This window comes from Staurois parvus, unplaced genomic scaffold, assembly GCF_062004578.1.
Source record: "Staurois parvus isolate SC_StPar_1 unplaced genomic scaffold, SC_StPar_1.0 ptg000145l, whole genome shotgun sequence".
NCBI lineage: Eukaryota > Metazoa > Chordata > Amphibia > Anura > Ranidae > Staurois > Staurois parvus.
In genome coordinates, this window is record NW_028317941.1 from 6018990 (window position 1) to 6043820 (window position 24831).

The following is a 24831-nucleotide window of genomic DNA, read 5'->3' on the forward strand; positions in this document are numbered from 1 at the left end:
AGCCTCAAATTCCCACAGGATTGTGAATAGGCTGAAGCTAGATGTTTCCACTTCTGCTTTAGATGCCATCACCTGATGTGTAAAAGACTTTCTTCTTACATTATTTGTGTCTGTACACAGAATTATAGTAATTGCTGGCCTGGTTTTAGCGTTCATTTGAACCTTGACAATAAATAATCATCACTCTTTTTCATCTAAATGAGTGTTCGTTTGTATGTTATTATTCAGTGTAAGTAAAGTGTTTATCTTGTTAAGAGCCAATAATTATTCACCATTACATTAAGTTTCTATGTATAAATAGGCTTGGCCCACATTCTTAATCATATTTCCAGCTCAACAAATGTATAGACTAATTATGTTGTAATATCTATCCATAAACATCTTTATCATCATTTTTAGAATTTTGAAAAAGTGTAATTTCCCTCCTACAGTCTGACATTTTTTGTAATTTAGGGTCTCCCTGGCATTGATGGCAAAGATGGAAATCCTGGTGTTAATGGAGTGAAGGTAAGTACCTCATTAGTTCTCTTATTCTACGCCATATAGCCTATTTATTTCCATGCCCACTTCTTAATTCATGTTTCTGTCTTGTCTAGGGCAGCCCTGGGCAAAATGGCATCCCTGGTTCACCTGGTCATCAAGGTTTAGCTGTAAGTATTTAACATGCTTCTACTGCTAAGAAAATAAATGTAGAAAGTAGAAAACTTCTTTCAGAAGGGGCTTTCAAGTCAAGTGCTTTCAAATGTTAACCTCATACTGATTTTAGGTTATGGATGGGTACTAGCGATTTGATCAGCTACCTGTTAACCTTGCATCAACTGTTGAGGTGATAGTGATGAGGTCTACCCAGTGGAGAACTCAACTTTTCCCTCAGCCTTGGAACCTCACCCTACTTCTTACTGCAGGATGAATCTAAAGTTCTCCTGCGACATTTTCTTTTGTTCAATATGAATGCAAAATCTGGGGTAGAATTGCAGTGAGATAATGGACATGACAGATGGATAGATTTGGGTCAAGTTAAATATGTATACATACACTCACTGATCACTTTATTAGGTACACCTATTCAATTGCTTGGTAACACAAAATGCTTATCAGCCAATCACCTGGCAACAACTTTTAGGCATGTAGATGTGGTGAAGACGACTTGCTTAAGTTCAAACCGAGCATCAGAATGGGGAAGAAAGGGGATTTAAGTATCTTTGAATGTGGCATGGTTGTTGGTGCCAAATGGGTTGCTCTGAGTAATTCAAAAACTGCTGATCTACTAGGATTTTCATGCACAACCATCTCTAGGGTTTACAAAGAATGGTCCAAAAAAGAGAAACTATGCAGTGAGTGACAGTTGTGTGGACAAAAATGCCTTGTTTATATCAGAGGTCAGAGTAGAATGGGCAGACTGGTTGCTATGAAATTCAGATGGCAGGGTCAGAATTTGGCGTAAACAACATAAAAGCATGGATCCATCCTGCCTTGTATCAACCTAATAAATTAGTGTATGTGTACTATATATATATATTTATATATATATATATATATATATATATATACACTATATTGCCAAAAGTATCAGGACACCTGCCTTTACATGTACATAAACTTTAGTCTTAGTCCATAGGGTTCAATATTGAAGGCTGTCCAAAGGGTTTAGGAGTGTGTCTATGGGAATGTTTGACCATTTTTCCAGAAGTGTATTTGTGAGGTCAAGCACTGATGTCAGACGAGAAGGCCTAGCTCAGTCTCTGCTCTAATTCATCCCAAAGGTGTTCTGTCGGGTGAAGGTCAGGACTCTTTGCAGGCCAGCCAAGTTCCTCCACCCCAAACTTGCTCATCCATGTCTTTATGGACCTTGCTTTGTGTGCTGGTGCACAGTCATGTTGGAACAGGAAGGAACCATCCCCAAACTGTTCCCACAAAGTTGAGAGCATGAAATTGTCCAGAATGTTTTGGTATGCTGACCCCTTAAGAGTTCCCTTCACTGGAACTAAGGGGCCAAGCCCAACTCCTGAGAAACAACCCCACATCATAATCCCCCCTCCACCAAATTGTACACTTGGCACAATGCAGTCAGGCAAGTGCTGTTATCCTGGCAACCGTCAGACCTAAACATGCCCATCAGATTTCCAGACAGAGAAGCGTCATTCATCACTCCAGAGAACACATCTCCACTGCTCTAGAATCCAGTAGCAGCGTTCTTTACATCACTGCATCTGAAGCTTTGCATTGCATTTGGTGATGTAAGGCTTGGATGCAGCTGCTCAGCCATGAAAACCCATTCCATGAAGCTCTCTATGCACTGTTGTTGTGCTAATATGAAGGCCACATAAAGTTTGAAGGTCTTTAGCTACTGATTCTGCAAACAGTTAGTGACTTCTGCGCACTGTGTGCTTCAGCATGCACTGACCAAGCTCTGTCATGTTACGTGGCCTACCACTTTGTGAGTTGCTGTTGTTCCCAGTTGCTTCCACTTTGTTATAATACCACTAACAGTTGACCCTGGAATATTTAGTAGCAAGGAAATTTAATGGATGGACTTATTGCACAAGTGGCAACCTATCACATAGGTTCACATACCGGTTCCCAGTCGAACATGCAAACAAAAATTTGACTGCGAAGTTCAAACCCAGGGGACAATTCACTAAGCAGTATCCTACCACATCCAAGTATAGATATGGCACAGCATTTTTCCCAAAACAATTTGCCATTCACTAAAATATCGCATGAGTTATTTTATTAAAGGCATGCTGTATTTTATTGGTGAAAACATGCGGTAATGTTTCAGCCAACAGCTGTATGTAGAAAGAATTACCGGCAATTAAAAATTTTGCAAAAAAAAAAGGTTGTGCCCCCATCCATACCAAGTCCTTCGGGTCTTGTTATTATTCCATAGCATAATGTACAATAGTTGTTAAATTTCTAGGGGTATTTGATTTTGTTTACTGGTTTTCTAAATGTAGACACAATATAGTGCTTACCTTCTATAAAGAATGTGCATGCTATTGAACAACTTCTAGATTAAAAACGTATGATTAGAGTAAAATAGTTGTTAAGATCCCAAAGTCTAACTTATATATTCAGTTTAGGTACACAAAAGCTCAGTGAGTATTTCTTTAATCACTTACTTCTGTTGAAAATAGTGTTTGGCCACTAATGGAATCTTTTCCCAGTACTCACTGATGCATTAATGAGACGGAATGCATTTATTAAGAATCTATTTTTAATGTCATCTCCAAATCCTGACTTTCTTGTTCTTTTTCAGGGGTTACCTGGACAACCAGGCACAAAAGGAGGTATTGGTCAAAAGGTATATATTTAATGGAATTATTTAACTTAACCATATAGATATTCCAATGCTAGTAATAATGGATTCTTAATGTAACCAGATGTATTCTCAGATGTGTTTATAGCTTTTATGCTGCTTGAAAGTGTGAAATTGCTTCCAACACAGTAAGCCTCAGATGTTGTACATATTAATTAAACAGTGTAAGGAACACAAAATTAATCAGTTGATGGTTGTAAGAAAGGAATTCTAGGGTTACTTTCCACACATACAAATATTCTGATTGAGCAGTCCAACTTACTTCTCTAGAAACATTGTGTATTATCTTCTCACACAGATTACAATCTAATGAGTTAATGAATAAAATCCAAGTCATCTAGACAGTTTTATTCACCCTCGTTCAATTATTTAATTAAATCAGATCTCCTATGACTTCACACATATTAAACTCCATTTTAACTTATGTGGCCATCTAAAAGGAAACATTCTGAAAAGCAGATAAATTGCTATTACTGAACATTTGGAAATGCTGGTTGTTTGGCTTATTCTGATCCAGAGGGTTTAGGACATTCTGAGGCCAGTATTCTGGCAAGATAATGTAATAAGCAAACATGGCTAACCACATTTACATATGAATTATTAAAAATTTTCCACACAGAAATGTGTTTTTTTTTAACCAATTGTAATTACTGGGCAAGCTACACACAACCCAAAAACTTTGTATGTAGAATGCCTTATCCTGCAGCCTCACTGCCGCTCCCCCTTCACACTTGCTGACAATTCCCAACTGTCAAAATGGTACCCTGGAATTGTTGAGTAAATACAGCAGTTGTAGAAGCTTTTGCTGTCAAATCTGTTTGTAAACACTGTTCGGATGCTAGATATAGGGATACAAAGTAACATTGTTACTTTGGTATCTACTCTGTTTCATTCATATATGCAGATCAAAGGAAAGAGCTTCCATTTACCTATGATGTTCCTTAAGGCAACCTGACAAGTAAAAAAAGATTTTTAATAAAATTTGTTTTATCTAAACCTTTATTTCTTTTCCCTTCCCTTACTTTTTCTCCCTTTTCTCCAATTAAAGTGGTTGTAAAGGCTATTTGTTTTTTAATAAAATAGTAAACATGTTATACTTACCTGCTCTGTGCAATGGTATTGCACAGAGTGGCTTCAAACCTCCTTTTCTGGGGTCCTCCACCAGCGCTGTCTGCTCCTTTCCTGTGTGTGCTTCCACAGCAAGCTGCTTGCAATGGGGGCACACTTGCAGACGGCCTCCCAAGCTGGGCTGTGTGCAGCTCTGTCCCCTGCTCCCTCTGAATTTGACTGACAGCAGCAGGAGCTCCCACTGCTGCCTGAGTCTCCTGTGAATACAGGGAGAGAGAGGAGAGAGCAGATGGATCGAGAGAGGACTCAGGTAAATGTTTGGAGGGGCGCAACAAGTGGTAAAACAGTTTTTACCTTAATGTGGGGAATACATTAAGATAAAAAAACTTTAAACTTTAGAACCACTTTAAACTATTATTTTCCTGATGATTTTAAATTTTTATATTTCTAACTTTAATATTAAAGTATAACTAAATGTAAAACATTTTTTTTTAGTTTTGGATAGAGTGGAGATTGATTAGAACACCTATTAGATTTTTATTGCTGTCTGTACCCGTTTCATTCTGTTTAGCATTGTCATTGAAAGTAAAAGAAAATCCCAGATTTTGAGTTGTCCCTAGAAAACTATTAGAGGAGAAATCTTCCAATGGGGGTACTAAGACAAGATCACCTAAGGAAAGCCTTGGTTGTATAACTTTGTTATCCTAAAGTGGACCTTTCTTCCCTTTCTCACTTTCAGAAAAGTGAGGGGCGTTACCCTCCTGAACAGCTATCACTAAAATAGGTGTCCCTATTGGAAGGTTTTTGTCACCTTTTGTTCTTTTGACAATTCTACAATTATTGAATTTCCCATCACTCTCTGGATTGGTGACAATGGTCACCAGGACAAACAGAGAAGGTGAATCTTTCTAGCAGAGAGACACAGCAATTAAACCCTGCCGGGGTTTTAATTCTGCACTATATCCAAAGTGAAGAAATTACTTTGCCTACATAAAACAGATTAACAACAAATCATATTCTATTAATGTTGAATACGTTAACACATGTCAAAAAATTAAAAATAAAAGGTTACTTTTTCCTTTAAAGAGTTTACATGTTTATGAAAAAAGATTTGTTTTACTTAAACATTTCTAGCCAATGTTCCAATAACATATTCATTTTAATTTGATCCTGTAACTCTTCTGGAAATTACAGTTAATATTAAAGTGGTTAAAGACCTCTGAAAAGGAAAATGAACAAATCAAATCCTCATAAATTGTAGTGTGTATTTGCCTCAGTCTATAGAACTTAGTGTGAATTCTATCTGTGAATTCATATGCATGGTTCACTTCTAATAGTCTATCCAAGCAATTTCAGCTGATGGCCCTGTCTCCCCTCCAGCACACAGCAGGTGATCGAAAGACTTGGCTCTGCATGTTTCCCTGTAAGACTGTGTAGATAGGGGTGTGTCCTTTATGTCCACTCAGGTCTCAGATTACACTCAGCTATGGGCTGTGCAGTGTATGAAATCAGATCACCACCCCTTGCTCCTAGAGCTAAGAAATGCTGTCTAAGTTCTGTACTTTGAAAGGCTGTACAGAGAGGGCTGCAGATAAACAGGTACAGCTTATGTATGGAGATTTAAGTCATCTCTGTGGATCACCTGAGGCTAGTCACTTCAGTGGGTATACTGTATGTAAGGATTTATTATCACTTTAACCTTAGAACTGTGACTGCTTTGTCAAACTGAGTAGTCAGCTTACACTTGACGTATTCCTGCAATAAAGGACATATATGTTACTGTGTGTACATGCAATTCAAGTAGCAATCCTGTTCTTTCATATATAGCTGGTTAACATCCATATACTGCACTTAATTCTGTATGAACACATTAAAACCTGTTCATGTGTAAAGGCATCTCCACCTTCTACAAATATTTAACAGACCTACAATTTACCTTAAAATCTACCTCTTTATCCAAATGGGAAAAAACCCTAGCGGAAACCATCCCAACCCACTCATGCACTACTGCATTTAATTACACTTACAAATCCTCTCACTTCAGCTCACACTGGGAATCTTATTTGAAAATACTTCATCAATGGTACCTAACCCCTGCCAGACTTGCCATTTTCTATCCAAAACACTCCCCTTCCTGTTGGAGACAATGTGGGGACGTAGGCTCTACTCTTCACATACTTTGGTCTTGCAAATCTATTAAATCCTTTTGGAATAGCGTATTCCAACTAATAGCTCAAATCTCCAAAATAATGATAAACCCCAATCCGGCACTTGCACTCCTACATATCGAGATTAACAAATTCCCATATACCACACGTACCATCATGGTCCATATTCTTTTTGCAGCAAAACTAAACATAACCCGACTCTGGAATACCACCACAGCCCCTTCCTTTCAATCGCTAATCTCAGATCTTAACTTCCAATGTGAAATGTAAAAAAGACTGGCCACTAATAACTCCACGCAACATAAGTTTCATTCTCTATGGTCTAACTGGTTACAAAATCCTAACTGCTCCGTAAAACCCTGATACTGTACAAACAATCGCACAAACTATCCACGTCAGACTGGTACTTCTCCCCCATCCTCACACAACCTATCCTCCCCCCTCTACTACCCCCCCATTACTCTCCTCCCTGTTTAATCCCCCTCAATACCTACTATACCTCCCCATGGTTCAGTCCACCCCAAGCAAACCTCTGATGCTAATGCCGCAACTATAGCTCCGAACCCAGCCAAAAGGTGGGGTAACTGTCTAATAAAGCTGTATTGTATGCATAAATTCTAAACTGAACCAAATGTTTATCTCTGTTAAAAAAGTTTCTTGAAAACCTTCATTAAAAATTATTGAAATTAAAACCTGTTCATGTACAGTACCCACATATACTGCAGCACACACACTTAGGTTTGAATGAGCCCTAAGACACATATTTAAAATGCAGGTGATATATAACAACATACTTGCATATATGAGGAATCAACATTTCAATAATTATCCAATCATCTTCTTTTAGGGTGAACCAGGTTCACGTGGAGAGCCAGGATTCTCTGGAGCTCCAGGAAAGCTGGTAAGTGTTCTTATTATAAAAATGTTTGCACCAGTACAGATTAAAGGCCATCCACATCTAAAATCAATATTTCACTTTTGAAACATGACTTTACGGAGCCAGAAATTTGTTTCTTGCTCCTCCAGTGGATTTTTCATAACTCAAAATAAAATTGTTGGCAATCTAGTTTCAATGACACCTTCATTATGCAGGGTATTCAGCCTATTAAAGTTTGATGTTAAAGATGGAGCTGATATTTAAGTAACATTTGTATTTTTATACTTAATATGATAATTCTGACCTAAGAGCTTTGTTGTTTTATTTGCACTGATTGTTGAGATGAGACTAAACTAATATGTATGGGTGTACTAAAATTATTGTCTATAAAACCAGAACATACTTTGTGCTTGAAAAGTGGATCACACTGTATACAACATTTTACGCACTAAAAAATATCTTGAAAGATTAATAGAAAAGAACTTAAATTTAGTGTGACTACATTCACTGCTTTTAGTGTAATAGATTATCTACAGAATTCAGAATGATCTGTAATACATTATCTGCATTAGGCTCAGTTCACACTAGCTTTGTCATCAGGCGTCAGACAGGTGTTTGGGAAGCCTTTTTAATGCTTCTCAAACACCTATGAAAATTCTGCACATGGCAGCACACAGTGCTGTTCACACTGAAGCGTAACTGACGCCTCTTGTCCAGTCAGGAGGAGTTGAAGCCTCCCATTCAAGTCTATGGTGCCACTCCTCAAACGCCTGGCAGGCATTTGCGACGCGGTTGCGGAGCATTAATACCATTTAACTTCATTATAGGCATTTGTGGTGCGGTTTTAACGCTTGGCAAACTCCTATCAACCACCTCAAAACCGCGCATAGGGTGTTTGGGGAGCATTTAAAATGCTTCACAAACGCCTGTCAAACGCTATAGGGAGTTTGGCAAGAGTTAGAAATAAAGTCAAGTGTGAACGAGCTCTTAATAATATAATTCCTGAAATAAGAAGGGGCAAAACACACAAGCGTGTTCCAATGCTGTTGTCTTTTAGTATTTTTCTCTTCCAGTATGTAATATTGTTGTTTTTCAGGGAGAGAGGGGTCCACCTGGAGAAGCTGGCCCCATGGGTATTGCAGGTATAAAAGTAAGTATGTTTTACATTTAGCTCTATATAATATTTCTAATCACAATGTCAAGAAATTGCATGTTGATCTATGCTTCCTAGCATTTACTATAAGTGTATGAAACACTAGTTAATAATGCTGAAGTTTTATCCTTTACATTTCTCGGTAGTCATTATAATTACTATTACAAAAGGTAATAATGTATTTTTTTTATTATAGGGGGATCGTGGTGAAAGAGGACAAGTTGGACCAGGTGGCGTTGAAGGAAAAGCAGTGAGTAGAAATAGACAGTGATAAAATTAATAGATCTTGACAAAATGTAAAGATAATCCTGTTTTCCTGTAATACTTTAAAATGCTCAAAAAAAAAAAAATATATATATATAATGGATAGTTCAGACTGAAATGTTGGAGTTCTTGATGCTGTTGTATTTTCTAGCATTAGAGGACACATGGCCTTAAAAAGAAACCCTTATACCGTCATAAGATGGTACAACATAGAAGACCTGTACATGATACCTTCCTATTGACGTGTAAACTGGCATTGGTTCAGTTTGCTGGATGTTCACTTAACCACAATCTGTGACATGGGAGCAAGGTGCTTTGCCGGGGCAACCCCTTGCAAGGTACTCTCTCCATTTTGGGAATATATGGCCTGGTATGGTCCAGGAGCAAATCTGCTTTGTGAGTCTTGCCTGACCAAATGCTTCCTAATTCAGCTAAACCCAACCAAAATCTCATATTTTATATTCACAGTAAAACTCCAGTGTTTTTATTAAAGGGAAAATCAGGATAACAAGTGTGCTTTCTGTTTCTGAAAGCTACCTTTCAAATATTGCTGTATTTTAATACATGTTTTTGATGATATATAATCCTATAGACTAATACATTTAAGCTGAAATCTAGGTCCTGTACTCCCTAAGTACCCTTCAAACCGCATTGCAGTTAGGAGATATGTCTTGGTCTAGGATCCCTCCAGGCTGTGTTTGGATGCTCTCTCCTGCTGTCAGCATGTTCCTTTCCAGTGCATGGTTGTTGCAGCAGGCCCTGAATGACGCCTAATGCTGATTCACTGTCTCTCCAGGTCTACTGTATATGTGCTGCACAGAAGATTGTTAAAAACTGATATCAAGAGAAATGTAGCTATTTTACCAATACATAAGCAAAAGGATAGTTTTATTGCTGTTCTAAAAACATGGTAAGAAGGGAACAAAATAAGGTATTCATGAAAGACAAACCAATAAAGAAAATAAATAAACAAAGAAATAAATATGTAAACACAGGTATAAAGAAAAAAAGTGTGGGATTAAAATAATAATAGTAATATTAAGCTAACTCCGTTATACTATTATATAAAAAATTTAGTTTTAAAGTGCCGGTCAAGCCAAAACCAACCATGTTTTCTAGTTCTATGTTTTTACTACTAGTTGGTGATCCAGTAAAGAGATTTACCTTCACTTGCTGTTCTGCTGATACCAGCTTCACCAGTCAGGAGGGGAAAACAGCAACAGGAACACAAAGAAAAATACTAATCTTACATGCTAGTATCCATAGGTAGTGGGCCTCCTCCCTCTTGAGGAAATTTTTCTTTGTATGTGGGTGCTTGGTGTGAATGGGAAGATTTTATAATGAATTTTCGTAAATGCAACAGGTTGCTTACAATTCGTGAAACTGCTCTGAAGGTATTTACTAGATGGTATTTGACCCCGGGTAGGTTACACTCTTCTACTGTTCCCAACTGTTTCACTTAATTGTTTTCGAGGATGTCCCCAAATAGGGACTATGGTTCACATGTTTTGGTCCTGTGAAAGGCTGTTACCTGTTTAGTGGAAATTGAAGGAGCACTCAGCTAAGATAATAGGTAAACCTTTTTACGTTAACAATGGCCAATTGCATGCCTTTTGGTTCTATTAATTATTTAAACTGGACTGATGCCTGGACTACTACTTAATTACTGCATGCATTTAATTACATATTTTTCTTTGTGAATTGACTTTAAGGTCTTTTTATGCGGTATTTCCAGAGTGTTTTTGCTATTTTTGGTGAATACTGCATACTAACAATAGTGAATTGACATTTTCAGTATCGCATGCGATATGCGGTCATGTGACTGACTTAACTCATGCAATAAGCTTTAGTGAATTGTGCCCATTGGGTAATTGCACTTCACTGGAAAACTGCAGATGTCCCCATTTTGCAAATTAAAGACAGACTAGATTCCATTATGCTTATGGAAAGGATATTTCATATTTTACAAAACTTTGTGCCTCACTTTGAAGAAAAATGGGGTCTTTGGTATACTCATAGGCAGACATTATACTGATTTTTTCTTTGTATATAATTTCACGTACTATGCTTGCTGATATTTATTGAGATCTTAGTTGAGATTGACAATAACCTACATATTTTTATAACATGTACTGACACATGCGTATATATTCTTTGTGCAGACTATAGGTTGCTCTGAGAATCTCAGCCTTTAATACTTTACATATTTATGGCTTCAGCGATTATACTTTCTAATTTTTCATTGATTTGTTTGCTGATGTAATACTTGTACTTTTTTTTGTTAGTAATAATAATAATAATAATAAAAGTTTGCAAACAAAAAAAAACCATATATATATTAGACAGAAAAAGTCTCTTTTTGTTTCAAGCCACTCACTCATCAAGAAATGTCCATGTACATATAGATCTAGGTAGATAGTATCCAGCTATGCAGATATGTTAATTCCAGACTGTACATCTAATGTACAAATCCAAGGTGGAATAGTGAGCTGGTTGGAATTAATGTTGTTATCCAATAATAGTAATAATCCTCACAATCTGTAGCAAGGAAAAAAACATACAGCACACCTTCCTCTTTTCCCAGAGAGGAACCTACCAAAGGTATGTGTGTTACAAACCCAGACATATATGAATCCACTTTATCCCCCGTGTATAAATGGTCTTATTGCTTCTCTTAGAGCAACATCATATTACATGCATTAAACATTGGATGCATTGTATAAAATATCTTGTTGCCAGAACAAACATCAATCTTATTTATGTAGTAACCAATTCTTTATTAGACCGTAAAGGTGGAATCATCGTACCTAATAGTTATTATCCCAATGAAATGATCCCTAGAAGCCCAGCACTTTCTTTTCTTGATTGCCCCAGGCAAGTCAGGACGAAAAGGTTTTAAGCTGGCCATACTTTGTCAGATTCTTGCTCGAATGTTCATATAAAAATTGCTTAAGAGGATAATCTTTCTTGCCTTCATTGCATCAACTATATTTTTTCAAAAGCCCTTAAAAATTTGTCCAGACCTGCTGTTTGAGCAGAATCCTAGGCATACTACACAGGTTTCATTACAATATGTATGATTTCTCCTGAATGAAAACTGCTTTCACAGTTAGAAATTTGTTCTTTCAAGAAAAAATGTATATTATGCCCCGTCACATTCTCTTGTCAATATAGCTGAAAACGAGCATCGGTTTGACCCCACTAACCATTAAAAAATCAAATGAACATTACAAAAACAAACATTTTCAAAAAAATTATCTTGGTGTATGGCCTGCTTAATTGTTACCTAATTATTTCAACTGGACTGATCCCTGTCCAGCACCCTAGTCCCTCAGATGATCAGACCTCCAGATTGAGGCACACTCACAACTATTTCCTGGCTAATGACCACTCTCAAAAACTTTCCCTGGACTGCTGAGTTTCTGTGTCTTTTCCAGACTGATAAATATCCAGAACCCCACCTAAATATTGTGAACTTAAACAATTTTTGCCCCAAACCTTTAATTCAGTTTATTCATTTGATTACTTTATTTCTTTTTGTCACGTTTCTTCATATAAATCACATACCAATTATCAGTATATTCAGTACACTAATAAACACAGTGAGCACATCCCTTTTAAAACCACACTCATATTTTTTATATTTTACTCTCTATATATTTTTCTTCTCTTTTTCTTTTTTATATTTTTAGCATTGGGCAAATGGACACACTTTTGTTAGTATTTTGTTATTTTTGCCATAGTCTTTGTAGAAGCTCAAAATGATTGATTATCTGAGGATGTATAGTTGTTGGCAAACAGGCTAGAGAACATCTAAAAGACAGGCAGATATAGTTTTTTTTAAATAGACATTTTAGATGACTAATTTTTCAGTTTTTATACAAAATTAACATCGGATATGGGATCGGAAATCGGATTGGAAATATTGTGCTTTATAGGATATTTAAAATCAGTATAATACCCTATTTGATTTCAAATGAAAACTATATTTCTTTCATACAGGGAGTAAAGGGGGAGCAAGGACCTCCTGGAGTACCAGGACCACAGGGTATTCCCGGAGTAAAAGGAGACAAGGTAAAGCCATGTTAATTTGATTTTATTCATTATCATATTTATACATTTATTGTATTGCTATGTAATATATATTTTAGTTTGTTTTAGTCCCTTTTGGTCTGTTAAATAAGCTTTTGAAAGTATTTTTTATCTGTTAGATTAGTGCAAGAAAAAATTGCTGTTGATCCTTCCAAAATCATGTGAGCTAATAATTTCCTGTGTTCTTTGCTGGTGCTGAAATGAACAGTTAGCACTGTTTTCAGATCCCTCTGTGGACTTCAAAACACATATCTCTTGTGTCATGTAGAAGGTGGCAATGCAGTTTTCCACAGATAACATATGATAAGTGAGTGTTGTCACCAAGAGACAGGAAGTGTGATCGGGAGGATCTCTATGAAAATAAAGGAAAAAAAAAACTGAAAAAGAGCCCATTACAGCCACCCTCATCTTAGGACTGGAAAGCTGCAATATATTTTTTATTTTTATACTTAGATTTAGACACCCTTTAAATTAATATACTTGGGTTTACATACCCTTTAAATGAATATTATAATGTTTACCTAAGTTTATTTTTAATATGATTTTTAGTTTTTTTTTAATGTATGCTCTTCTATATTTTGGTTCTTGTAGTAGATATAAAGCCTAGATTAAAAATTAGAGGGAGCACTAGGGTGACCATACATTATGCAATTTTCTTTCCTTTTTTCCTTTAATTCCTCACGCTGTGCTATTATCTTCTGACAGAGGGAGGTTTCTTTGCCCTGAGAATACAATGACCACTGCTGCTGGCTATAGCTGGTGGCAGTGATCATACATAAAAAGCCTTACAGGCTGGCTGTACTGAAGTCAATAGATACATCGACTTCAGTACCACCAACATGCCCATAGATGGATCGAAATTTGGCCAGCTCCTGCTGAACCCATTGAATTTCAGTCCATCTATGGCCAGCTTAAGTGACTGAATGCAATTACTTTACTTCTGTTTTCACAGCTACATAAGTAATGCATTGAGTCATATGACTCAGACTTTTATAGTGAATAGAAGCTGTATAAACACACTGAAAAGACTTTACATTCCCTTTAATGCATCTGCTTTATTTATCATCTATTATAAACAATAGTACTGGGACCCCAGTACAAATATTGTTTTATTTCTCAGTACACTAAAGTGTGCCCAAACAAATATAATGGTACAAATAAAAGTATCATTGCATCTGAAAAGATTGTTCATTCACAGATTTCTCAGCAGGTTGAAGAGAAAATGGTTTCTTTGGACTGAGTTTCTGATAACATGGGAGTTGTCACCTTTAATTTTATGTGCAATTTATAGGAAACCAGGAATAAAAACATTTGTTGGACCCGATCCTTGGGGTTGAACAGCTTTGTTCTAGCACACGTGTTACCTGCTGTAGCCTCTGTCATCACCTATAAACTGCATTTGTGAGACAGTACATGAGTTTAAACTTTGAGGAATGTTGCTTATAAAAATCTCATAATGTATAGTAATAATGGACACTTTTATCATATACAGCCTATGGATGCTATAATCCCCTGCACTAGATTTGCTCATGTATCTATCTTGTCTTTACAGGGTTTCCCAGGAAAAGTTGGAGGAAAAGGTGACGTGGTAAGGGATTTATACCTTTATTAAATCTCTGTATCCTTTTTTATCTTTACCCAACCACATTTGCTGACTATTCGTTGTTTCTTCTTCAGGGTGACCCAGGAGTTGAAGGTTTGGCTGGAGAGCAGGGAGAAAAGGTGAATAGATCTGATCTATCATCATACGCCTTATATAGTCCCTCTCTGATCTGTCATCATAGTCCTTATACAACATATGCCATTTTCTCAGGGAATCTGTCATATATTTTTGTGGGATATTGGTGTTATGCTCTCATGTGTCACATTTACAGTGGCATTTTCAGGAATGTTCATAAATGAGTTTTGCCCTTGATCACTGTCATGCACCCAAGTTAGTCCAGTTCTAGTCTTGGAATCTAACCTATTTATGAAACATTACTAATCCCTTACCCTTGCTGCTCAGAAACGAATACTAGCACAGCTGCAAAACATATCTTTCAGCAGGTTCAAGCTCCTTCCTAGCAGCAGAGGACTGATGCTTTGTTTCATCAGGGCTGAGTCTGTTTGAGGGAGAGACACTCTAGTTTCTCAGACAGTAGCTGCAGGACTAATTTTTGTTCTCAGTTAGGAAGCAGAAAAAGGGAAATACAGCTAAAAACATGGTTTGGGACCACTTTACTACAAAGGTGAATAAACCTTTAGTCATCCTTTGTTTTTAGAGTGGGGAGGGGTTAAAACCTTTGTCAGTAATTGTTGTCACCTGTGACCAACCAACAATGTTTCTATGGTGTTCTACTTTAAAGTGAACCTATAGTCAAGCTTTAGATATTCAAGTATTTACATATCATTACCAAGCAGTGAATGAGATTTCAAACAAGCCCTCAATGACCTCTGTAGCTGCAGATACTGTGAAGCAATTCAACCTTAGGATTAGGTTTTGCTGCTTTTATGGATTCATGAGGTCAGGGAATTGCAATGTTTGCCCCCAAAAGTTTGCAGGTTCCCCACCAAAATAGGAAACAACCTGTGAAGCTCTGTTTACACTTGTCCGCAGTCTGCACCTGTTCCTGCATCCGCAACCACCCACAGGAAAATTGCACTGCTCTTATGAGAGGCGTGGGGCTGCCATTCATTCTGAATGGCACCCCTATGCATCTAAGCCCGCAACACATTTGCAGGAACTGCAGGAAAACCATATGGTCAAAAAAGCCCATGCCATGCAGAGGATCTCGCTCCTGTCCCTTTTGAATAGGTGAACAGTCACTAGCAGGGGGCTAATCTGCTTTTCCACCAGAGTGCTCCTTCCCCTATCTGCCTAGGAGGTGCAGGTGTACTCACTCAGATACTCTCCTGTACCGCTTTTGGGTTGGCTGCTACCAGGCCTATCAGCTGGGCTGCTCCATCCCTGCACATACAGGTGGTCCTCGCTCAGAGGGCCAGTGAGCTCTGAGTTTTCTGACTCTCCAGCTTCAGGCTCACCAGCAGGCCCCATCCCACTAGGCCTCCTGGCAGCCTCCTTCCTCACAGCCTCACATCTTCCTCTCTCACTTCACCAGACTCTCCACTCTCCCCTGCCGTGCAGGCTCTTACACTTCTAATTGAGTACCAGCCCCTTGCCAAGCCTTCTGTTGGGGATTGGCTGAGGTCTGTCAAGAGTGCAGCCAGCTACTCCTCCAATCCACCCACTGCTTCCAAGGCCCTCCTCTGAAAGCCTCAGAGCAGAGGGAAATTCCAGAGGGGCTGGCCTGCAGAGTCTCTCAGCCCTGACCACGATTTGACCCCTCTGGCTATTACACCTGATCTGCTAACCATCTCCTGTCCAACCATTAGGATCTAGTTCCCCCTAGCTAAACTAAGAGGGTGCTTCATTTGAATGAATGGATAACACAACCTCCTTTCTATAAAAAAATCTAAAAAGGTGGACTCCCAGCAGCCATATTGCCAGTCTGTATTTGAACTTCTAGGGAGAGATACCCTTTTTTATTTTTATTTTGTACTTAATTTTTTTTTTATTTTGTCATTGGTACATATCCTCAAATAGCAGTGCCCAACTCCGCATGCATTTTTTGACAATAGCTTGCTTATTAGCCTTACAAATGGGGAGAATTGAATAACAAAAATTACTCCCTTTACCCCATAAACTTCAGTGGGGTTTGCTGCAAACTTTGGGAACTTCGAGCAAACGTCACAAATGTTTGTAAACCAAACCCAGGCAGACTCACTAACCTATTCATCCTTACAGCAACTCTGGAGTCATTTAAGCTGGCTACCTCTGGAAGTGAAAAACAAAGTTAGAGGAGCTGCTGAGAGAATGACTTGAATAATATCAGTGCTTATGCTGTGAAATTTGAGTATGAATTGCTCCAATGTGACTGTAGCTACAGAGGTCAATGAGGTCTTGTTTCAAAACTCACTTTCTCCTTGTTAAGAATATGTGAATATGTTTATAACCTGACTACAGGTTCGCTTTAAGAAAATGCTTCAAGTAATTTCTAAGAAACATAAAAAATATAAAATGACTTCCTCACAATTACACAGTAACTATGTCATCACATACATGTATTTGGCACATTTTTATAATTATGTATTAAAGCTCAAATCATAAAAATGTTTTTGTTTAGATATGGCTATGGTAAGGAAGGGTAGAAATCCTCATTGGCATGGGTGTCTTAGGCTGCGGCATGGCTCTCTCAATGGATGGCACTCCATCCATTGAGAGTGCAGTGTGCATGTGCCAGTGACATCACTGGTGTTGCTAAGTAAATATCTCCTAAACAGTGCACGTTTAGGAGATATTTACAGCACCTACAGGTAAGCCTTTTTAAAACATGAAAAAATTATTTACTTCCACTTTAACAGTCTGAATTTATTTAAATTTCTTTTGAAATTGCCCAATTTCTTCTGTATTTGTTATAGATTTAGTAATAATATTAATAAAACATACAGTCTTTATTTAAATAATTAAAAGAAACTACTGGGATCTCAAATAAAGAACCAATATTCATTCACACTAAAACTATTCAGACAATCTGACCATCACACCTATGTGAGTTTTTTAGCTATTCCATTCTAAAACCATGGACATTGATGTGATTCATATTTGACTTTGGAACCACTTCTGTACTAGTTACTATATCTGCTAAATTGTATGGATGGGCAAAATAATCTCTAGTCTAGGTTTTTGCTGTCTCTGTATTCAGGGCTACTTTTAGAAACTACGGGGCCCCATACAGCAAACCTGACAGGGCCCTTCCACCAAAAACCCTCCAAAAACTCAGTTTACTATGCTTTAGATATAAATGAATACAGTGAGTGACTGTTACCAATCACTCATTGTGTTCATTGAAGAAAGGACTGGTCTGATAAATGTGACATATTTACCGGACCCTTCCCCCACTCTTTATCCTGAAGTATCCTATTGTGTGCTTGCAGATGCTGGTTAAAAGGAGAGGCGGAAAGCCTGAAAATGTATGGTGCATAGGGAGGGTGCAGGTGAAAATGTATGGTGCATAGGGAGGGTGATGAGTGCAGCGAAGGGGGGAGGGGGGGGGGGCGGCAATTACTGGAACTCTTTGTAGCAGCTGAAAGCCATCAGGGCACATCTGATTGAACCCCCCCCCCCCCTACTGACTGGGCCACCCACTGGCCTGAATCCTTATCCACGGCCCTGTCTGTGTTCATTAGAGAAATTTCTCTGTGACAATGTGAAAATGAGAGGGGACACAAATAGCAATGAAAAACAGATAGTAGTAACAATAAGGTTTAACTGTTCCTCATTTGATAAAAACATTAAATGTTTGCTTTAGCTTGGACTTTAAAACAAGTTATACAGAAAAATGCATAAGGAAATGCTAAAAAAGTATTATATTTTCTATTCTATAGGGGGATTCTGGTGAGCCAGGTCCTAAAGGCCAGGTGAGATTATCAAGATACACATACACCTTTTTTCTGTATATTAACAAAATGTAATTTCAGTTTTTCTTGCATCTTTCCATAGCAAGGAGTACATGGAGAACTGGGCTACACAGGTCCAACCGGAGATCCTGGCCAGCCTGGAGTACAAGGACTAGCAGGACTGCCTGGACCAAGAGGTCTTAATGGAGAGAGGGGAGTCCCTGGAATGCCAGGTCGACCAGGAGTTTCAGTATGTAACATTTGTGTTTATTGACTAGTTTACAGAATCAGTTTGAATAATAAAGGAGTACAATTTTACTAGAACAATGCATTATGTGTTCCAAAAGGTAGATTCAGAATTAACCTCAAAGCATTTTTGACTCACGCACATCATCCTACCTGACAATTTTTTTTTTGCAGGGCAGAGATGCTGGAGATCAGCACATTATTGATGTGGTTCTGAAAATGCTGCAAGGTGATGAATCTTAAATTACAATCTATGAATTTTACAGGAACGATTACTCTATTATCCTGAGCAGTTTTCTTATTGTAGAAAAGTGAGGAGCTTTTGGATTGGAATAAATTGCTTGTCTACTTTGGCACCTTAAAAAGGAAAAGTGGGTCATTGTGTACAATGTCCACTTCATTAGTGGCATAGATAAGTGAACAATTTTTGTTGCAGGCTCTTAGAAAGAAATACCAAAGGTATGGCAATAAACTCTGTTAGGCTACATTTGTACTACAACACACCCTGAAGTATTGTATCAGATATAACTGTAACCATTTTTTCAGTTTTGGCGTTTGGTCTCTCCTTAATTTATTGTATTTTCATTACTGCCAGAAACTCTAATCAGTTAAATGCATGCATGCATCATACATACTAGGGGGGGTACAACTGGGGGAATCAATGGTGGAGAAGGATCTGGGAGTTCTGATAGATCACAAGCTTAATAATGGCATGCAATGCCAAGCTGCGGTTTCTAAAGCGAGCAAAATCCTCTCTTGTATTAAAAGAGGTATAGACTCCAGAGAGAGAGATATCATATTACCCCAGTACAAATCATTAGTAAAACCTCATCTGGAATATGCAGTTCAGTTTTGGGCACCAATTTACAAAAAGAACATTGGGGAACTGGAGGAAGCACAGAGAAGGGCAACCAAACTGATAAGAGGCATGGAGGAGCTCAGCTATGAGGAAAGATTAGAGGAACTGAATTTTTTTCTCTCTTGAGAAGAGGAGATTAAGGGGGATATGATCAACATGTATAAATACATCAGTGGTTCATATAGTGAACTCGGTGTAGAGATATTCACCCTGAGGTCATCACAGAGGACAAGGGGGCACTCTTTACGTATGGAGGAAAAGAAATTTAATCTCCAAACACGGAAAGGTTTCTTCACAGTGAGAGCTGTGAAAATGTGGACTAGATTCCCTCAATAGTTGGTTCTGGCCAGCTCAGTGGATTGCTTCAAAAAAGGCCTGGATTGTTTCGTAGATACACAGAATATAACTGGATACTAACATTTATAGGTAAAGTTGATCCAGGGAATATCCGATTGCCTCTCGGAGAATCAGGAAGGAATTTTTTTCCCAGGAGGAGCATGCTTTATTGTTTTTTTTTTTACCTTCCTCTGGATCAACTGTGGGTATAAGATTATAACTTTTTTTTTATGGTTGAACTGGATGGACTTTTGTCTTTTTTTTCAGCCAGACTAACTATATAACTATGTCAAAGGATAAGTTTACCTTCTGACAAAAAATAATAAATGCACATTTTTTGTAGGTAACAAAATTTGCATGAATTATTTATTGGTTGTAGGAGCCTGTAAAGCATTGCACTTGTAAACATCAGATCACTGGTGCCATGCAGATCTCCTGCAGATCTGTCAGTATATCTGCTTGCGTGTATGGGATGTATGAGAAAATTCAATGAACTGCCACAGCGCTCCACAGCAAAGGCTGGCAGGACTTGTAGTTCATTCATACACAGTACACTGTGAATAAATGATGATGCAGCTGTGTTGGTGGAGCCCTGCACTGCCTTGCTGTTTTTAAAAAGTGACAGCTGGTAAGCGGAACTTCTCCTCGTACTGCTGTTACAGGGAGGGGAGGGTGGAGGGCAGTGGCTGCAGCACTGGGAACATGTTAAATGTTCCACCCCAAAAACACGTGGAACATGTAACATGTTCCCAAAGGTGAACTTATCCTTTAATCATTTATTTTCAGAAGCAGTATCACAGTTTTTACCCCTGTCAGTACATATAGCTCTGGATGTTAGATTTGGTGTTGGATATGACTTTTAGGAGTCACTGAACACAGCACTGCAGCATGTTAGAGTGAAGACTATAAAATAACCTGGAAATATAACTGGTCACCTGAATATTAGACTTGGAAACAATTATAGTACTTGACGATGGTGACTGTTGACAGGTTATTAATCTGCATACTAAAATGCACTAGAAAGAGGTGGTTCTGTAACTTAAAAAAAAAACTGAACGTTACAGACACTAAGGGGTTGATTTTCTAAAGGCGAATAGACTGTATACTTTGCAAGTGCAGTTGCACCAGAGCTTAGTAAATGAGGTGATGGTTCACTTTACAAAATATACCCAATCACATGGAAGGAAAAAAAATGCATTTCGGCTTGCGCGTTATTGGATAATGGAAGTCAGCAGAGCTTCCCCTCATTTTCTATGCTCATGAACAAATGTGTTTGCAAAATGCTTAGTCTGTTTGCTTTTAGTAAATGCACCCAGGTTTGTTGTTTGTACATAACAGCTGTTTCAGCAACATTTAGATGCATACATAAGTATACATATTGCTCCTAGCATATGGTCCAGAAATCTGTTGTTCTGTCATATACAGGAGGTTCTGTATAGCTTTAAGAAATATTAAAGCAAGTGCGGCTGATCTCTTTTGGAATGAAGTAATGTATATTTTGCTGGACTGCAACAAAAGTAATTACAAAAACAGTAGTCTCTACTAAAGCTATTTCATTTCACAATGTCAGAATTTAGCATTACATATACTGTAGCAGCAAGTGTCAACTGTGTGTCCAAATCACTACTGTAAAGTAGGAGAATGATGAGTACTTTGCTTTATAAGAAAGTATCAGAAGTAAATAGCTTACATTTATGTATCCTGGCGTATTTCACATCTTCACAATTTTTACTCACTTCGTATTATAAGTAGAGTGCATTATTGATTTAGTTTGGTTTATCAGCATATTTCTTTTTCATGTATATCTTCTACATTTTGCTGTTAATTTGCACAAAAGAGCAACTAGCAGAGGTGGCTGTCAGTGCTAAGAGAGCTGCCCTAGGAGGAGCTGGCATCACGGGACCACCTGGACCTCCAGGACCACCAGGACCTCCAGGAGAGCAAGGACCACATGGACACCATGGACCACGTGGTATCCCTGGAATTATTGGAGTGATGGGTCAAATAGGAAACACAGGACACAAAGGTTGGTGAAATCGGGTATATAAAATTTACAAAGACCTATCTGTTGGCCTTGTATACAGCTACATGTTTAGGTCTTTTTTTTAATAATTTTGTTTGAGGTAAACAACTTCAGCTCATCACCCACAGTCCAGTCTGTGAGGTCAGAAGATATTATCAGGTCCTGCCAAAAATGTGGGAGCTGATAATGCTGACTTTCTCAAATGCTGGTTGCCTGGCTATCTTTGATCTCCATATTTTCTGAATCCCTGATTGGAAACAAGCATGCAGAAGCAGGGGCGGACTGACAACTCATGGGGCCCCAGGGCAATAGGGGATCATAGGACCCCTGTGTCCTTGCCCAAACTCAAAAAAGCCTATGAAAAAGGTACCAGGGGCATCTCATGGGGCCCCCTACTGACCCCGGGCCCTCGGGCAGTGCCTGAGTTTCCAAATGGTCAGTCCGCCCCTGTGCAGAAGGCAAACTATATACTGTATATTGAGGATCTGGCTGGTAGGGTTGAGTACTGTGTCACCTAGGGTTTAAATCTGTTATGGAGAAATCAAACTTTTTGTTTTCTCAGATCTTACTAAGTCTAATTCTGGGGCCTGGGCACTGGAGTTACCAGTTCAAATCCTGGTTAGAATTCTAACCTCATGAAGTTTGTATATTGAGGGCTGCCAATTAATCTATATATCGGGTGTGCAGGTATGTAGGCATTTGAGATAGGAATCTTAGATAGTAACAGGGACTGATGTACTGTAAAAGTGCTGTATAAATCTGCACTATAAAAATAACCGTAAGAACACAGGGATAATCTTTAGAGATGGCCAACAAAATATGCATTATTAGATAGTAGAGATCCAATATAAGGCAAACAAAGCCAAATGTTTCTAGTAGCACAGTGTTTCAAATCATTGAGCAACCACGGGATTAGTAATAAGATATAATATAGGTAGTAAATCTATAAGATACATTAAAGTAAGGCAAAAAGAGCCTAAGCCATGTTAATATTTCTATATGAATCCAGTACTATTTATTATTAAATAATGGAAGTGTATAATCTATGATATGAGCTACCAATTCCATAAGTGTTATTGAATCGATTCTAGCTTTACTCAGAATTCTATTTAAAGACAGAAAAAGTTAGCTGGATGCCATCATCCAATGAGCAGCATCAATGTTGCAATAATCTTTTTGATTTCAAATCAAACCAGGAATTGTATAATTTAATGCCATGTTATTTGTACAAGCATTTTCACCAACCTCTATAAGGATTCATTCACAGTTCAGAGGGTATTAACATCGCATAACCAAAATATTAGCACCAGAGTGTCCCTCTAAAGGCATACAGTGGAATGGGGAAATTTCATGGAAAAAAAAAATCAAAGTTGTATATTTATAAAAGCGTTGCCAGAAATATTTTTGGTAATTACTCCTCTGATACTCAACTGAAACTCTACAACCACATTCACCCTATTTATGCATATGTGAGAGTTGGTAAAGCGCTGGAATATCACATTTAAGTTTGAGTAATAAATATAGCTTTTACATGTCCAGTACCTGCCCTGCACACCAGACTTGGGGGCAAATATTTCCAGGGCAAGATGCAGTAGTGGACTGGGAACCTTTGGCCTGGGGCCCTTTCATGGGAGAGACAGAGTTTTTTGGGATAAGAAGAGTGTACAATTGCGCCTTATTGATTAGTGGGTATGGTTAAAGGTGGGTTTTCCAAAAGGATGTGGTTTATTTTGACACACATTTTCACATTCCAGCAGCAGCTTCCTTAGAAGGTCTCTGCATTCAAACTTATGATATCTCAGAGCCACGAAGGAAGTTGGTACTGGAAAACTATCTTCTGTCAGCACTGTGTGTTGGCAAGTCAGAACATGGACATTAAGCGCCCAGCATATGTTACCAACTGTAGGTCCCTCTCTGATCAATGTCTGAATTGTGAAGTATCTCTGCTCAGGGCTACCAGCCCAAAAGATATTTTTTAGTACTGGCCTGGGCTTTGAAATGAAAAAAGATGCTTTACTATGCAGATTGAAAAGACAAAAATAAGTTATGGTTGGGTTCCTAAACCTCCTAGGCTGGCAGGGGTTGCACCCTCTGCATCCCATGTGGATACCACCTTTAGAACATGGTACATTTAAGACATTTTTTTTTACATGTACACATAAGTAGTATCTTTCTATATACTTAAACCTGAACTTCAGACAAGAGCTAAATACACAGATGAAATAATTATACGGGAGCTCTTTTATCTGCAAAAGGATTTGCATTTATTTTTTCATCCTAGTAAAGCTCTACTGTACAGGGACTGCAAAAGGCTGATTCCAAATCAAATTGAGGTACTTCCACTACTAGCATTTAAAAAATTAAATATAACAATATTTTACTAAATGCCGTGGTGCGTACATCTGTGTCATTTACAGCATATCTGGCTGGGATTCAGCTGTATGGTTTGGAGGAATGGCATTAAACAAAAAGCATACTGAGCATCGCTAGTGTACGCTTTTATAACTACTATAATTTAGTCACTTACTAAATGTAATTATTACACATAGCCTAATCATTTTTCAATAACAGGAAAACGAGGAGAAAAGGGAGACCGTGGTGAGACTGGACGTGGTCACCAGGGTATGCCTGGACCCCCTGGTATTCCAGGTGAGTTTAATAAAAACAATAGATTATAGTTAAGATATTCTTTTTTGTTATTGAAAGTTTCAGCTGTTCCTATAAAATTATAAAAAAATACCTTTGGATGGCTTGTAGTGTTTGCATTTTTTCCAGATTATAGCACAGTTTGCATGACTCAACTTTTAGAGGAATCAAACATCCTGTTGTAATTTTCATTGTTACCCATTCATTAAACCATACATTTCTCAGCCTGACCCCATGGGGTTTATTTACTAAAGCTGGAGAGTCCAAAATCAGACTCCCTTCTGCATAGAAACCAATCAGCTTCCAGGTTTCATTGCCAAAGCTTCATTGAACAAGCTGAGGTT

General features: G+C 38.1%; 1 protein-coding gene across 1 annotated transcript in view; it reads left to right on the forward strand.

Moving 5' to 3' along the window:
* Window positions 1-24831, forward strand: part of COL9A2 (collagen type IX alpha 2 chain) — a 101747-nt gene that overhangs the window by 71934 nt on the left and 4982 nt on the right. The window contains exons 18-31 of the mRNA XM_089673877.1: window positions 454-507; window positions 597-650; window positions 3260-3304; window positions 7403-7456; window positions 8529-8582; window positions 8782-8835; window positions 12852-12923; window positions 14494-14529; window positions 14619-14663; window positions 18366-18398; window positions 18481-18627; window positions 18798-18852; window positions 21656-21844; window positions 24413-24490. Of these exons, the coding sequence (XP_089530003.1) occupies window positions 454-507; window positions 597-650; window positions 3260-3304; window positions 7403-7456; window positions 8529-8582; window positions 8782-8835; window positions 12852-12923; window positions 14494-14529; window positions 14619-14663; window positions 18366-18398; window positions 18481-18627; window positions 18798-18852; window positions 21656-21844; window positions 24413-24490 (970 nt within the window). The remainder of the gene's footprint in view (window positions 1-453; window positions 508-596; window positions 651-3259; window positions 3305-7402; window positions 7457-8528; window positions 8583-8781; window positions 8836-12851; window positions 12924-14493; window positions 14530-14618; window positions 14664-18365; window positions 18399-18480; window positions 18628-18797; window positions 18853-21655; window positions 21845-24412; window positions 24491-24831) is intronic.